The following is a 16727-nucleotide window of genomic DNA, read 5'->3' as shown; positions in this document are numbered from 1 at the left end:
CCGGGGGAGGGCGGCGAGCCCGGCCGTGGCCCCGCTCTCCCCGGGGGCCGGAGCGCCGTGCCGCACCCCTCCAGGTGCCGCCCCAAGCACCAGCTTGGTGGGCTGGTGCCTGGAGCCGGCCCTGGCTGTAGCGGTGGTCTCTGCTCCTGCTGCCTTTCCTGCAGCTCAACCATACACTGGAGCATATCAGTTTGATGCTTCAGCAGCCGGAGCATCGACTCTTGCCTTCTGTCTGCAAGCTGATGCCACCTATCCTCTTCAGCCCGCCACTTGCTCTGTTCATCCCGCGATTCAGCCCGCCACCTCTCCTCTCGTTCATACTGTGCTTTTCTGTAGTCTGACATTGACTGCCTCCAAGCATTCTGCTGTGTTCTGTCAGCGTGGGAGGACATCTGGAGCTCCGTGAACATATCATCCCACGTCCGCCGTTTTCTCCTTCTAATCTTCACTAGCCTCTGTGAAGGAGAAACATTTGCAGCTGGTGGAGGAGAAGGGAGAGGTGGTTAAAAAAGACACATTTTAGAGAACAATGGGTACACTCTTTCACGTTAAATTTTGCTGTTCACATTACACAAGACATGTGCTTTCATTACAAGATCGCATTTTTCCTCTTATATTGAGGGCCTGCTGGCTTGGTGTGAGAGATCACTCATGCAGTGCCAGGCAACAGATTTCGGCTTGCAGGCAGCCATGGTAAGCCACAGTCTTTTGGCTTTTTTAACCTTCTTAACATGTGGGAATGGTTTCAAACAGCAGCGCCCTCATTTCCCATATCAAGCACCCATTGGGTTGGCCATTTAAAATGTGTTTGCAATGTAAAAGGAGGGGCTGCGGTTTCCGGGTTAACATGCAGCACAAACCCAACTAACCCCCCTCCCCCCCCCACACCCAATTCTCGGGGATGATCACTTCACCCCTCCCCCCCACCGCGTGGCTAACAGCGGGGAACATTTCTGTTCAGCAGAGCAGGAAGAGGCACCTCTGAATAAAATGTCCCCTTAATAAAATCGCCCCATTTCAACCAGGTGACAGTGAATGATATCACTCTCCTGAGGATAACAAAGAGCGATAAGGAATGGATGTTGTCTGCATGCCAGCAAACACCAGGACCATATGCTGCCATGCTTTGTTATGCAATGATTCCAGACTACGTGCTACTGGCCTGGCGTGGTAAAGTGTCCTACCATGGCAGACAGGATAAGGCAGCCCTCCCCAGAAACCTTTTGCAAAGACTTTGGGAGTACATGAAGGAGAGCTTTCTGGAGATGTCCCTGGAGGATTTCCGCTCCATCCCCATACACGTTAACAGACTTTTCCAGTAGCTGTACTGGCCGCGATTGCCAGGGCAAATTAATCATTAATCATTAAACATGCTTGCTTTTAAACCATGTGTAATATTTACAAAGGTACACTCACCAGAGGTCCCCTGTGTGCCCTCAGGGTCTGGGAGCACGCCTTGGGTGAGTTCGGGGGTTACTAGTTCCAGGTCCAGGGTGATAAACATATCCTGGCTGTTGGGGAAACCGGTTTCTCCGCTTCCTTGCTGCTGTGAGCTATCTACCTTATCTCCATCCTCATCTTCCTCATACCCCGAACCCGCTTCCCTGTGTGTTTCTCCAGTGATGGAGTCATAGCACACGGTTGGGGTAGTGGTGGCTGCACCCTCTAGAATGGCATGCAGCTCCGCGTAGAAGCAGCATGTTTGCGGCTCTGCCCCGGACCTTCCGTTTGCTTCTCTGGCTTTGTGGTAGGCTTGCCTTAGCTCCTTAATTTTCATGCGGCACTGCTGTGCGTCCCTGTTATGGCCTCTGTCCTTCATGGCCTTGGAGACCTTTTCTAATATTTTGCCATTTTGTTTACTGCTACGAAGTTCAGCTAGCACTGATTCATCTCCCCATATGGCGAGCAGATCCCGTACCTCCCGTTCGGTCCATGATGGAGCTCTTTTGCGATCCTGGGACTCCATCACGGTTACCTGTGCTGATGAGCTCTGCGTGGTCACTTGTGCTCTCCACGCTGAGCAAACAGGAAATGAAATTCAAACGTTCGCAGGGCTTTTCCTGTCTACCTGGTCAGTGCATCTGAGTTGAGAGTGCTGTCCAGAGCGGTCACAATGAAGCACTGTGGGATAGCTCCCGGAGGCCAATAACATCGAATTCCGTCCACACTACCCCAATTCCGACCTGCTAAGGCCGATTTTAGCACTAATCCCGTCGGAGGTGGAGTAAAGAAACCGGTTTAAAGGGCCCTTTAAGTCGAAAGAAAGGGCTTCGTCGTGTGGACGTGTCCAGGCTTAATTCGATTTAACCCTGCTAAAGTCGACCTAAACTCGTAGTGTAGACCATGTCCCAGTTTCACATTTCAGAGCCAAGATAACGAACTAGTCTGAATACACTGTGTCCATGAGTCAAAACAAAAAAACAAACAAAAAAAACCAACCCTGAAAATTTATATAGGATCCTTTAGAGCAGTTGCTCTCAACCTTTCAAGACTACTGTACCCCTTTCAGGAGTCTGATTTGTCTTGCGTAGCCCCAAGTTTCACCTCACTTAAAAACTACTTGTTTACAAAATCAGAAATAAAAATGCAAAGGTGTCACAGCACACTATTACTGAAAAATTGCTTACTTTCTCATTTTTACCATATAATTATAAAATAAATCAACTGGAATATAAATATTGTACTTATATTTCAGTGTATAGTATACAGAGGAGTATAAACAAGTCTGGTCTCTATTAATTTTAGTTTGCACTGACTTCGATAGTGCTTTTTATGTAGCCTATTGTAAAACAAGGCGAATATTCAGATGACTTGATGTACCTCTGGGGTACACAGAGGTCTTCCAGGGGGTACATATACCCCTGGTTGAGAACCACTGCTTTAGAATACTACAAGCTTTAGGAAGGGGATGCGTGAGACTGTATTTACATCATCGTGGACATATACTGTATCAGCATGAGGAAAGAGGGGCATGTATGTGTCTGTAACTTACTTTCACGTGGAGTTCAAATTGGATGTAGAGGAAACATCTTCATTAATGGAATTCCACATAAACTTATTCAACATAATTCTACTATCAGTACTGGGAAGATCCTCAGCTATCCAGATTATTTTTGTTTCAAATATTCAGTGTTTTCTTATTTTCATGATCAAAGTTATCTTCCATGTACAAATAAAAATGGAATTGTTTAAAAGAAAAACAATAAATATAGGAATTATTTTAGTACTGTCAGGACATTAATTGCATTTGAATAAAACCAAGGAACCAGAGTAACTCAGCTCAGTGGGACTACTTCTGTGGGTAAAGCTTCTCACAAGCAAATGCTTCCAGGATCAGGATGTACAAAACAGAAAAAGAATATTTCCAGGAACTATGAGAAACTCATAAGTGTCTTAAGTATTTTCACAATAGTGATGCCATACTCTTTTGACCTGCATTGTCCGGCTTCTACTTGTATACAAATTGATTTATAGCATCAAATACCGGCTTAACTTTGAACTACTATTTAATAGCCCTGTGTTACTTCCTATTTACATTATTTGTGTGCATAACCTCAGGTATATTCGGTGTGGCCAACTGTTCCTCCTGTAACTTCCTTCCTGTAACTATCACTCTGAAATACAAATCAATTGTTGTAGGGAGGGGAAAGTCAGATATCTATTCAGAGAAGAGTACTTTCAAAAAAAGCAAGTCTCCTGTTCCCCTGAGTTTCTTCATCTAATAATAGGTAACAAGGGACTGCTACATATATCCAAGAAAAAATAAATGCTAAGACATCCAGAAAAGGTTGTTCTAACAAAAAGCAGTACAAATAGAGGCCCCATTTGGTAACACACCCCTTTTCAAGACAGCAAAGTTCCACTGAAGTCAAAAGTATTAAGCACATGCTTAAGTGCTTTCCTGAATCAGGGTCATCAGCTCTGACCCTGCAATGCAATATGTCCACAATGGGTCAAGTTCTCAAATGGGCCTCTAAATTGCATTTACATATTTTGTATGTGCACAACATACATCTGTGCTTGCAAAACAGATAATGTTCAACTGCTTAACTTGAACATGCATAACTGAATTTTTGCACATGTAAGCAGGTGCTTACATGAAATCTGTCAATGGAATTGTATAGGCCCCTTTGATCATTTGACACAGTATATTTCTGTTGCAAAAAAAAAAGCAAAATTTTCATCAGGATAACAAAGGCCACATGTTAAAGATCTCTAATGGTTATGCAGTCCAGCCTTTAGTAGGAACATAATTATAAAGACCATTGAAAGAAAAGTATGTGGAGGACATATCTACAATGAAAAAGAAGTCAAGAAGAATATAAATCCAATCTGTAAAGCCACAGAATCAAGGTTATTTCCAGCAAGATAACATGTTTGATTATTAGAGTTCTTTCCCATCACTAGGGTTCTGGACCACCACCAAATCCAGCTCTCAGTCTAGACACTCATCACATATATGATAGATGGACCATGGCCATCAGAAAACATTTCTGTATTTTAAACTATAATGGCATGTAAACAGGAAACATGATTACTGTATTCTGGCAGTCTTCTAGGTAGCTGTTAAAAGGGACAGTGTCAATTTAAAATCTAGGCAGCTTCCAAAAACAAGTTAAAAGTATTTTCAGGTACTACACCTGACCCCGAGTCCCTGATTAATACCAATCTTGCTGGCTCAAAGAGTCTCTATAGGCAATAACTCTAAACAGATGATCTCTTATGACCCTGAGAAGTGCTGTATCAAGCACAAAAACAAGAGCTCGAAGAAATAATGAAACCTACCCAACTTGTCTATGATATAAAGGTGCACTTAAAGCTGCCATCACTGTCTTAATTACTTTTCCAAAGACAAGGGAATTGAAGGCAGGGGTGGTAGTCGACATACTCCAGAGTACGTCATGAAGAGACCTTGTGAGGATGGGTCAGGGAGGACAAGAACTGGAACCACAGTTGAATTTCAGAGAACCCAAACCAAATGTATCTGTCTGAAATTGTGTGTGCCCGCATGCATGAGTGGAAACGAAGGAAATGACGTATCTTTCTACCATACGTGCCTTTAAAAAAATTAATAAAAATTCTAAAAATAAATACCTTTGAGGGTCTCTGCCTCAGTGCCAGCAGCCCAGTTCTCATAAGAACCCTACAATAACAAATCAGTATCTGTGTGCACACAGTGCAAGAGAATAAATGTCAGTAAAACAGATTCTCGTTTCAAGCTCCCAACAGGTCATTTTAAATAATGAGGGGGAGAGGGAGGAAGTTATGAAAGTGACTCTGACATTTTCCTTTTAGCCCTTTTTCTTGTTTGCCTTGCCATTATTTCACCGCCAGTTCCAGGCATCTTTGTGAAACTGTATTTTCATGGTCACTTTCAACTGGTGTACAGCAAACCATCTCATTTCTAAGAACAGAAAATACCTGGGGGTTTACATGGAACTTTCACCTCACAAAAATTCATTCCTGTTTCTTTAAGCATACAGTCATCAACTGATGCTTCTGACGGACATCATGCTCTAAATAAACAGACTCTTCTGTCTGTCACACAACTTCCTTCTGAAGTTCTGATGGGTAAAAGTTGAAAAAATTGCCAAATACAGAGACCAGCAACTTCTGAGCTGACTTAGATAACAATCTACAAAGACTTCAGTCCAGAACAAACAAGATGAAAAGCCACATTCAACATGGCTAGATTTCTGTACTAGCATGAATACCATAAAGTGCTCACAGGAGGCAGGGGTGGGGTGTGTGTGTGTGTCTATCCAGGTTTTTTAGGATATGGGAAGACACCATGCATCAACCAAAGTAATTAAACTAACTGCACTTGTCACATTATTAGTTGTGTAGGAGTCCCTGCTGTCAGAATGAGAACCTTTAATTCTAACATGTACAGCATCACATCTGAAAGTGATACTGAGTGACTTACCACAAGGTTTAATAATAGGCGCAGAACTGTGAAAGTGCCCTCTTCCGCAACCCTGACTCACCAGAGTAGTCTCATGTAAGTCAAATAAACTACTCCAGCAAATATGGACTATAGAACCAGACCATTAAACAGGACAACTTGAGTATTTTTAATATTTCTAGTGGGACTCCTACCAGCAAGTAGCAGACTCGAAGGTCCGTGTTCTGGGTTCTTTCAAAACTTCTAAGACTACTGGCCTCGCTATCCCCAATTTCAGAGGAAGCCAGTCAGTTTGACAAAGGCTCATCAGATCTAGGAGGGCTGTAAAAATGGCTGGCCTTATCTTCACTGAGTCTGTGCTTGAGGAGTTCCAGAGCAGAGTGAGAAGTTTAGAACAACCAAGGGAACATTACTGAGCGTCTATTAAAAGGAGGTTGGTAAATCAGGGCTGTGGTGTATTTTAACAAATGTTCAAAGGATGAAGTAAATGTATAAATCAACTCTACACATAATACCAGATTAGGAGGGATCATGAACAGAGAAAAGGACAGAGATAAATTGCAAAAAGATCTTGAGAGCATGGAGAAATGGATAATTATTAACAAGTTGAGATTTAATTCTGATAAATGCAAAGCAATATGCTTAGGGGAAAAATAATAATGAGAAGTACCAGAGAAGAGACCAATGGTTAGAATGTAGTAATGTAGAGCAGGATATATGGGGTGAACTGTAATACTGAACTGGACAAATTCAGTGTGATAATGTTACCAAAAAAAAAGCTCATGCAATACAGCAGATGCCCAGATAACTCAACCCCTTGTAACTAAACTTCTTGATCTCTTGATTAACAAATCTGAATTCTTTCTCCCCCTCCCAACTTCTCATCAAGAGCTGTACAGACATAGTAACCCTGGATGAGAACATTCTCAGCCCTAAATCACAGCCCCTATACAACAGGTCAGCCTCTTTTCAGTGCACTGCGTGTGTGAACTCTTCATCCAAAGCTCCCTTTATCTGAAGGTTGTGGTTGGTCCCAAAGACCTTTGGATACTCAGATTCAACGGGATGCCCGAACAGGGAATGAATTATTACACTGAATATAGCATTAGTAAGGCCACACTAGTGTCCTTTGTACAGTATGAAGCATCATGTTTTTAAAAAAAATGATACACAAAAATAAAAAAACACTGATAAATTGGAGGGGAAACCCAAAGGGGTTCAGGAATCATAAGGGAATTACAAAATATGATTCATGCAGAGAGAGTAAAGAAATTTAACATGTACAGCCTAGAGGAATGATGAAAAGCGGGTATAACTATCTAAACACTTAAGAGTTCTGAGATTTAAAGGGAGAACAGTTGTAAAGCTTAAAGAAGTGTCATGAAAATAAAACCAGAAAATTTAAAATAGAAAGCATTTTTAACTAAAGTTTAAGTCCTTGATTCTGCAGAGACTTACACAGTCTAAGTAGTAGCACTGAAGTCACTCAGTGCTATACATACAGCGTATAAGCCTTATGCACATGTGTACATTTTTGCAACAACAGGATGTAATAGAAAAACAAATTATTCTGTAGTATAATCTATAAAGGGATGGTGTTAGATCCCTAACATTAAGGGGTTCATTTTCAAAAGGACCTTTACCAGCCCTCCACTTGTATCAGCAACATGCAACCATACACATGCCCACCTTTAGCACACCTGCAGGCACTTGAAACAGTCTAAAACTTGGGTGCATACAGATGTTAGACTATTGGTTAAGTGTACACACTGGTATTTGCACCTCTTCAGGGTGTGAAAACTTTGCACATAAACATATTCAACCTGAAGTCTGAAAATGTATCCCTAAAGGTGTATCCAAGTTTTCTTTTGAAAACAGCTGAGATTAGTACAGTGGAAAATCCACTATTCATGCAGAAGAATGGATTAGATGACCCAGGATTCCATTCCAATCCTCCTCATCCAAAACTCTACAGTACTAAAAACAAATTACTTTGATGGAGAATGAAGAATAATCTGTCATCATGAAGTTCTACAAGAATAACTGTGAAAAATGTTGGTTCAGGATACGTTGCCAAGGTCTTATGGTAGGAATAGTTTATCAGATGGTCTAGGTCTGGACAAACTGAAACAGACGAATTAGTGTCTCTTCTGTTCCCAATTTTACTACTTCAAAAGAGTCAAAGCTGGATCTTTTTGGAGTATCTCTTATAAATTTGGGCTATGATAATTTCCCAATCCATGAAGCAGCCATTACACAATGGGAGAATTTATCATAGCCCAAATTTACTAGAGATACTTCAAAAACATCCAGCTTTGAATTTTTAGAAGTAGTAAAGCTGGGAACAAAAGAAACACTAATTTAGCGAGATCTGGACAAACCTGCCACTTTACTGCAGGTTCTGCATCTTCAGATTATTGAGGAAGAGGATGTAAGTGAAAACAATGGTGAATGTATTTCCAGGAATTCTGATTTAAATTTTAAGTATTCACATGAGATTAATTTTGTATTTCTTTCCCCTTAGCTATTTTGATCATTAGCTGTATGACTGAAGAAACTCAGGGCAGTTTAAACCAACATTTAGTAGTAAGAGAATCTGCCACTAAGATTGTGTTACACCTCTATGTAAACAGCGTTCTTCATCTTTGAAGAATTTTATTTATAATTTTATCTCTATGTATATTTCTCTGGTGCTAATCTCTGCACAGTGACTTTATAAACATTAATTAATTCTCCCAACAGCTCACAATAGGCAAAGATTATCCTCTTTTTTACAGATGGAGAAGCTGAGGCTGAGAGGCTGCCAAAAGCTAAAGAGAAAGTTAGTGCTAGAGGTAAAATTAGAGCGCATTAGAACCTGGTTCCCATATTAGTTCTCAGACCAATCCACTCACTCTCTGGTGACTATTTGATCAAATAAACCAAAAAAGGCTCACATTTTCCATGCCAAAGCCAACATTCACACGCATCCTGTATTAACTTCCTATGGTAAAGTATGGCAAAACTGAAATGTTAGGGCACAGAACACAAAATACTAATGGCTGAAAAAGACTGAAGTTCAGTATCAGAATGGTCATTTGAAGAAAATGCCTCGATATTTTCAGAAAATGAGATGCCACCCAAATAGTTACAAAATTAATGAAGTGAAATGGAAATACAGGAAAGCAAATAAACCCCTTGAAAACAGCAGCCATGATGCAGCATGTCATCACATGACCTTTTCATTTAGCAGGTTTTAACCTTAACCTGAGTGATTATCAATTTAGTATTGTGTTGGCTGCTGCAAACACTGCAAGTTACTAAGCCAGCTATTGTTTTCAGTGTAACTTGCATAAATAATTCCCATTAACCTTACTGGGAACTTTGTGCATGTGGCGGGGGAAGTAAAGATGCCCCCAAGTGTTTAAGTTCAAGACAGCTTGTTTTCTACATGTTCTAAAGAAGTGTCAACGTAAATTACTTGTGTGTACTTGTGCGTGTATGTGTGTGTGCATGCCTTGTACATTTATGAGTATCATGATAACTAAACAAACATGTTTAATGCATCAGTCCTACAGAAGATTTGCTGCAGGGAGGGTTTACGCTCCTCTCAGTAAGTAAGGAATGTCTAACTTAGCAGCACCAGTAATAGGACAAGTTAAAAAAACAAAACAAAGCAAAACAAAAGAAAACCCACACCACACTTAACTCCAAGACTTACATAATTTAAAGCATTTTAAGTCCTATATTCCTTGCTATCAGAACCTTGATAGATCACAGAGTGCATGTGCAATCTGTTTTAAATACAGTTTAAATGTTGCATCTGAAAAGAAGGTATTTGCAAACAAAAAGACTATTTTTATTTCTATAGACATATTGTACTGTAAACAAATAAATCTCTGCCTTTGCTATCAGCATTTGCAGGCATCAGGAAACATCCTAAATGGTGAAGTGACCTGACCTAACCTAACATGAGGTGATGGATGCATTTTACTTTTTAAGTCAAAAGGGCACTTAGAGTTGATTTTTACAATGATGAAAAAGATAACATTTGCTCTGCTTTGTTTTCAGACTCTTATCCTATAAGTAAAATCTGATCTTTCCGAGTTGTTTACACGCTTCTGCTCTCTGCTGTCGCCAGAAAGGCTTTCTCTAGCTTCCTGTTCATTTTCAGAGGAGTCATCTCTAAAGGCTATGATTGTGGTAAGGGTGGGAGACAGTGGAAGGAGGTAAAGGGCTGCAGATGTAAAATATATTGTATGCCACCACAGCATCAGTGTGTCACCTAATTCACCAAAGAACACCGGAAAGATAGATATGGACAAACTGTTTTGATAAAATAAGCATGTTAGATGTGACATAAGCAGCCTCTTTCTGCTAGACAGAAAACATTTTGATCTAAAAGTTAAATATTTATCTGCTATAATTGAGTGTATGAGATGTTACATGCCGAGTCCTGCAGCCTTTATATTCACATGACTTCTACTGAAGAGGTGTGCCTATGCAACAACTGCAGAATCAGGATAATCAAAAAACAAGCTTTTAAATTACAATATGGGCTACATGCCCATATAGTAGAACGTACAGCACCTGTATCTTTTTAGACATTTATACTGCACTCATCAGAGTAGTTTGTAAATACTTTATGAATACTAAAAATGCTACACCAAAGCAGCTCTACTTTTCTTGCCCATCCCTAGCAGGACTGGTGTTATATCTGTACTTGTTGCAGGATGGTTAGTCTGAAGCAGATCTCACATGTCTGGCTGAGGGCAGCCAGTGAGGAGGTCTACTGAAAAGATAATGAATCACCTTTCCATCATAATCTGGAATTTTCAGACTGTGTAAACAACAGTTGAAATTTCAGGTGGAACATACAATATACATTCCACTGACACCACAGCCTGGGCTCAGCAGTCACACTCCCATTGACGTCAATGGCAAGATTTCTACTCACTTCAGAGGTGACAGTCTACAACCCTATATATTAGAAGTCAGTAAACTTTATTTAACATTTCTTTTAAGCACAGACTTAAGATCTTAGGCCTCTAAGCAATCAGCTTTCTCCCACTGGATCTGTTTCTTTTTCTAATGCTTCCAATTCAGCTAATTGTATGTATACCCATGGTGCTTTCACAGGCAGCAGTAGTGGTTTGGGGTTTCTTTTGCTTTGTTTTTTGTTGTTGTTGTTGGGTTTTTTTGGGGTGTAGTGTTGTAAATACAAGAGTTAGGGAGCTGAGCTGTCCTGACATGAAATGTTTTCTTTCCACTTCAGCAGTCTGTTTTGATGTGTTTTCAGAGTAAACAACAGTATTGCACAAGTTAACATCAAGAGTTTTCTGCTGCTGCTGCTTTCATAGCAGCTAGAACAAAAGTGCTCTCCAATTCATCTGAGTGAAGCCTACATAAATAAGTAATTGCACTGTGCTTAAGAACTATTATAGTCAGCAATACTTGCTATCTGAACTACATTCCTTAGCAGTTAAGAATAAAGATGTATTACAAGGGTAAAAGAATCTGAATTTAAGTATTTGTTTACAGAGATCATGGCAAGGATCTGAAAGCATTTGTGATAATTTACAACACATTTTGGTAAATGATCTAGTGCTGAAGATGGGCAATTCAATACAGGCCTCCTCTAGATGAAAATCTGTTTCTTATTCCTCATTCTATTTTTTGTTAGTGAACTTCTTGCTTGTGAAAACTGTGGATGGACTGACAGCTTGGAACACCACAGGGATTTGTTCCTATACCAAGCAAAGCATGGACGGGCAGCAATAGTGCAAACACCCTACATTTCCCTGTAGTGCTTCTGTTTATGTTTAAGAAATCTCTTTCTTCAGCAAGTTAATGTTAAAAGAAAGCCTTTTACAGCTATTTTTGTACTTTTTGTACTTTCTTGTTTGGAAAGTGCCCAATCTCCCCTTTACCTCTTTTTCATGATGGCCAAGACCTTCCTCTGGATTTCTGAGGTTGAGGATGTGCACCTCCTGCGGTAGGCCCATTGTGCCTCTGCTTGCACAACCAGATAAGACGGTAAAGCTCTCCAGCAAGGCATGAACTGGGTGGGAACTGTTGACAGCCGATAACACACATTCACTCCTAGGCACAGGACCTGTAGAGGAAATCACAGATACACACCATTCAGAGGCACGAGCCAGAGTAAATGACATCTTTTAAACTAGAATTGTCTTTTTGACTACAAAACCAGTTGGAACACAGACAGAGGCTTCAATTAGTTATCTGCAATATATAATGGAAATAAACTTTTTTAGTTATTATAAATAATTTGTTTCAATTACTTTGCTTATTTACTTATTTTGTCATTCCTTTTTGGTGCTAGATCTTTAATTAATTTCTCTGACAATCCTCATTTGAATCATGTATTCCTCTCCTTCTCAAAATTGTAGGAAGTCCACCGTACACCAAGAAAATAAGGAAGGAAATAAGGACTGAGAAAGAAAAGAATGAAAAATAAAAAATGGGGGGAGGGATTGGTTTGCCTGAGATGCAGATTATTTGTCTATGTGAAACATCTTTATGACAAAAACAGAAAACATAACTACGCAATCATATATATTCCTTTTGAAGTAAAGCGGATATATAATGCAAACATAGTTCAGGTGCCCTGCCACATTACTGCAGACATTTATCACATGGCAAACTGAAATTTTGTTTGCCAAGTAAGTCTATTTTGAATCTGACAATGATGATCTAAACTGATAACTGTTATCTAGTCCAAAACATAATCAATGTCCTTTCAAATAATCACTGCCATGCTCTTATGTTGTATTCGAGACAGTGTGATGTGATATAGCAGGATAGCACGACAGTGAGTGTGTATGGAGTAGTTTACATATAAACTATATCTGCAGGAAACTAAAGCAAGACAAATATTTATGAAAAGCAGCCCTACTTTTCCAAAATGGTTCAAACACGCCATTATAACAACAGATACAGTATGTTTTTGATTACGAAGGTCACTGAATTAGGCCCAGATGCATGCCAGGTCAACTCAAAGATTATAGATAGAAAAGACTGGGCACAGGCTTGAAGAATTGTGATATCTCAGCCTGCTATACATTTGCTAGAGGGAAAAAAAATGGTTTCCACTGAAGAAACTTTGAAATAAAAAAAAAAAAAAAATTCCAACAAACATTTCGCAGATTTTTGTATATGGTTCATAAGCAGTTACATATCGCTAAAGATCATCAGACCCAAACTGTATAATCAGCAAGTATATATTTTTTTAATTCTTGTTTTACCATTGACCCATAGTTTGCTTATTAAATAAAAATTACAGTCCACAACTGATCATTTGAGAGTTGGATAGTTTCTTTTAAAACAGACTTTTTCTAAAGAAAACAAAGGTGTTGAGAACAATGAGATTTTTGCAATGCCTTAGATCATGCAGGTCCTGTCCTGTGAAAGGGGCTGTTTTTATTCTAAAACCCACTGGTGCATACTACAAGTCCTGCCAGATCCCAGAGGACAGGCATACTTTTTAAAGGCATTGCTTGAGGCATGATTTACACCTGCCCAGACATGGAGTGCAAAGGATGAGCAAACAGCACACTCTCAACATGAGAAGCTTGGCAACAGCACTGAACGAACACTGAAAGGGTGGGAGACTTTGAATATTTTTTTAAGCAAGATTAAATGATACAGCCACGTAAAATAAAAATACAGTCCTCAAGCAGTGATACGTACTATACTTTAAGAAAGCCTAATAAGAATGTTGTTTCTTTTATTGCTTTAAAAAAGTTGTTATCATCAGTAACAATAATACAAATTAGTATATTATTATTACTGTACAGGTATAATGATAGTGCCTTGGAGCCCCATTCATGGACCAGGACCAGATTGTACAAGGCGCTGTACAAACACAGTGCAATGAGACAGTCCCCGTCCCAATCAGCCCAACCAGCAGTGTATCAGTCTTGCAGCTAAGTGAGTTATTATATGAGCTGCACAATAAATATTCCCAAATGCCATGCCAGATACTTGGGTAAGGGAATGAAAGAAGGACTAAGGAACGGTTATTCACTTGAGCTCCTTTTTGCTGGCCAATTTACTGAATGGATTTGGGGTCTGTCACCCAGCCTCTCTTCCAACTGTAGAAGCAATGCAACAGTAGAACAATTCATTCATAAGAAGAGGCTCAAGAAAAATACAGGGCAAGTCAGCAACCTCTACCTAAAGCACCATCAGGTGCTCATCTGAGCCAGCATTTGCATCAAGGGCAGGGCAGGCTAAGTGAAGGGTGCACACCAAAAGGTCCATGGAGGTGGGGTGGGGCGGGAAGAAGTGGCGTTGATGAAGCAATGTTGACAAAAATGTGCACTTTTCTTAGTGACATTCTGGAGGAAGATCAACTATCTGCTTTCCAACAGGATATTTCTGAGCCTCCTAATTAATTTCTAAAAATATCTACCCATCCTTCCCTCCATCATACATCCTGGTCTTTACTTCTGTAACAACAACGTGCATTTGTTTTGGGTGCTACACCAAGCTTTCTAGCGCTCTTGGATTCTCAGGAACAGCAATTCCTTCTGATCTTGAAACACTGGAAATCACATGAACAGAGAACTGTGCAATGACTGGCGTGAGTCTGCATGTCTACAACCAATGTCCCATGGAAATCATTAAGGTTTTCATGTAGTTCCATATATTTTCACCAGGTCTGAATACGACCTGAAGCAATTCTTTCTAGCATTACATATACAGGGTGCCAATCCTCTTCTCATAAAAAAAAGTCCAGTTATCCCTGCAATCCTGTCTATATAGGTTCTTATACTGTGTTCATCACCGTATCCAACATGTAGAATTTATAATGCTGGAAAACCAAACAGATTAAATACAAAAATAAAAAACTCTCTCTGTGATACCACTAATCATCTTATTTATCTTCCCCAGCACAGCCTGCTCATAGCTGAAGCCCTATATAAAACCACTGCCTCATCCTGCCTCAGCTTTACTTTCCTGTTGTTTAGCCATGCACAAGCTCTAGATCCACTTCTGCCACCCTTCTCACTACATGCCCACATCCTGGCCTTCCCTTTTCTACTTCACTGTCATCAATTATGCTAAGACGCCACCCATACTTGACATTATCACTGTTTAACAGAATACAGACTTACCCCTATTGAGACTACGTATTTTAAGTTGAGCTTGTACTCACCCGTCTTGCTATTGTACTACATGTTCCATTTCTTTAACAGTTTTCTTATTTAAAAAATCCCAGCTTGTATTGCAACTAAAGATTATTTAGTTAAGGTTTGTAAAGCCCTCTGAAGATGAAAACCAGGTAAAGTAATCTCATTATAACGGATATATACTCCTATGTAGCACAACATATTTCAGGGTAACAACTGTTAGAGAATTGTATTAAACGTTTTTTCCACTTTCAATAAATAGCAATTTTTTAAAAAGGCCCTTAATATAGATCCAATTCTGTTTGATACTAACATCTGGAACTTATTCAACATAATTTAAGCACTCTGTTTCCCATATCACCCAAGCTCCTAATGAGTAACGTGTGTTCTGTTGTAATAAAAACGGTAGAGATAGGGTGGGGGCAATATTATAACCCCAAACCAACTCATAACTATGGTGGATTTGATTCAAATAATAATATAGGCTAATATAGTTTCTGTTATATTTTCATAGGGACTTCTGCAGCTCTATTAGCTGAAAAGTGTGACCAACTCCCGCAAACTGTGTGAATCTGAATGGCAGGCTCCAAAGCATGTTAACATTCTTCCATAGGAATCCCAAAAGACCCTGCAGGAGCCTGCAAACTGCAACAGAATCCAACACTTCTTAGAGGAAAGCACAGATTTAGTCTAATTGATTTTCATATGAGGGAATGTTCCATATCTGGGCATTTTGCATAAAGGCAAAAGTTTAAAAACATCTGGAAACAGCAAAGTCCAGAAACACCAGGGATCTCTGAGCTGTTAATTTTGAAGTAATGTAAATTACTATAGACCAGCTCTGTAGGCCTTTGGGAATCTAGCTAGACGTCACCACTTTTAATATCTAGACTCCATATACTTTTGCTGGTAAGTCTATCCCAAATGGGGCTAAATGTCCAAACAGGAACCAAATATGCCCAGGTGACAAACTTGTACAAAGGAGTGGCTTGGGTGTGTGTGGTAATTTAGTGGCACTTTTTATTGGTCTGTAGCATGATGAATGGAACTAGACAAAGAGGGTCAGATTTCAGGAGAGACCTAGTTTGATGTGTCACTAGGGGGCTCAGGAATGCAAGCAGAGGCCAAGCTGCTATCTCCTCTTCTATAGAGCCTCAGCATGAAACACTGACCACTCTGCATACTCAGAAAAGATCTTTCATATACTTCTGCTGCACCACTTATTACTAATGAAAAATAGCCAATGCAGGAGGCGGAGACAGAGACACACCATTCCACAGATAGCTCAGGGAGGAATTGTATTCTCCTATATGCTCTCCTTTGATCAAGGACTTTTTACTGAAAAAGCACATTTATCTGAGCATTTACACTATACTAATATGCCAGGGAGAGATCCAACGCGAAGAAACTGGTACCTCAGTACTTCAACTCTTTCAAAGAGAAAATATTAAACTTCCACTTGCCTTTCTTGTATGTAAACTAGTCCATGCTATGAATAGACCACCCTATGTGACCCATCCTGAGAAACTACAGCCTTTGGATTGCTTTGCTTATGCCACATCAGAATTACACACAACAAATTTTAAAGAAATGTCACTAAACTGATAACCAAGTGAGAAAAAGCAAGTAGTAAAGTGTGGGAGCAAAGGGAAAACGGGGATATCTAGGTGAGGTAAGGGGATAAAAAA

The 16727-nt window shown here is 39.9% G+C and overlaps 1 protein-coding gene across 5 annotated transcripts in view; it reads right to left on the bottom strand.

The window, feature by feature from the left end:
- LOC112109868 (transforming growth factor beta receptor type 3) overlaps positions 1-16727 on the bottom strand; it is a 177109-nt gene that overhangs the window by 73685 nt on the left and 86697 nt on the right. For all 5 annotated transcript variants that reach the window (XM_026655909.2, XM_026655905.2, XM_026655906.2 and 2 more), the window contains exon 3: positions 11815-11999. In XM_026655909.2, coding sequence (XP_026511694.1) covers positions 11815-11999 — 185 coding nt within the window. The remainder of the gene's footprint in view (positions 1-11814; positions 12000-16727) is intronic.

The sequence above is a fragment of the Terrapene carolina genome, unplaced genomic scaffold (assembly GCF_002925995.2).
Source record: "Terrapene carolina triunguis isolate 2854851 unplaced genomic scaffold, T_m_triunguis-2.0 Scaffold211, whole genome shotgun sequence".
NCBI lineage: Eukaryota > Metazoa > Chordata > Testudines > Emydidae > Terrapene > Terrapene triunguis.
The sequence above is the reverse complement of the archived record's forward strand: the minus strand, read 5'-3'. Positions and strand labels throughout refer to the sequence as shown.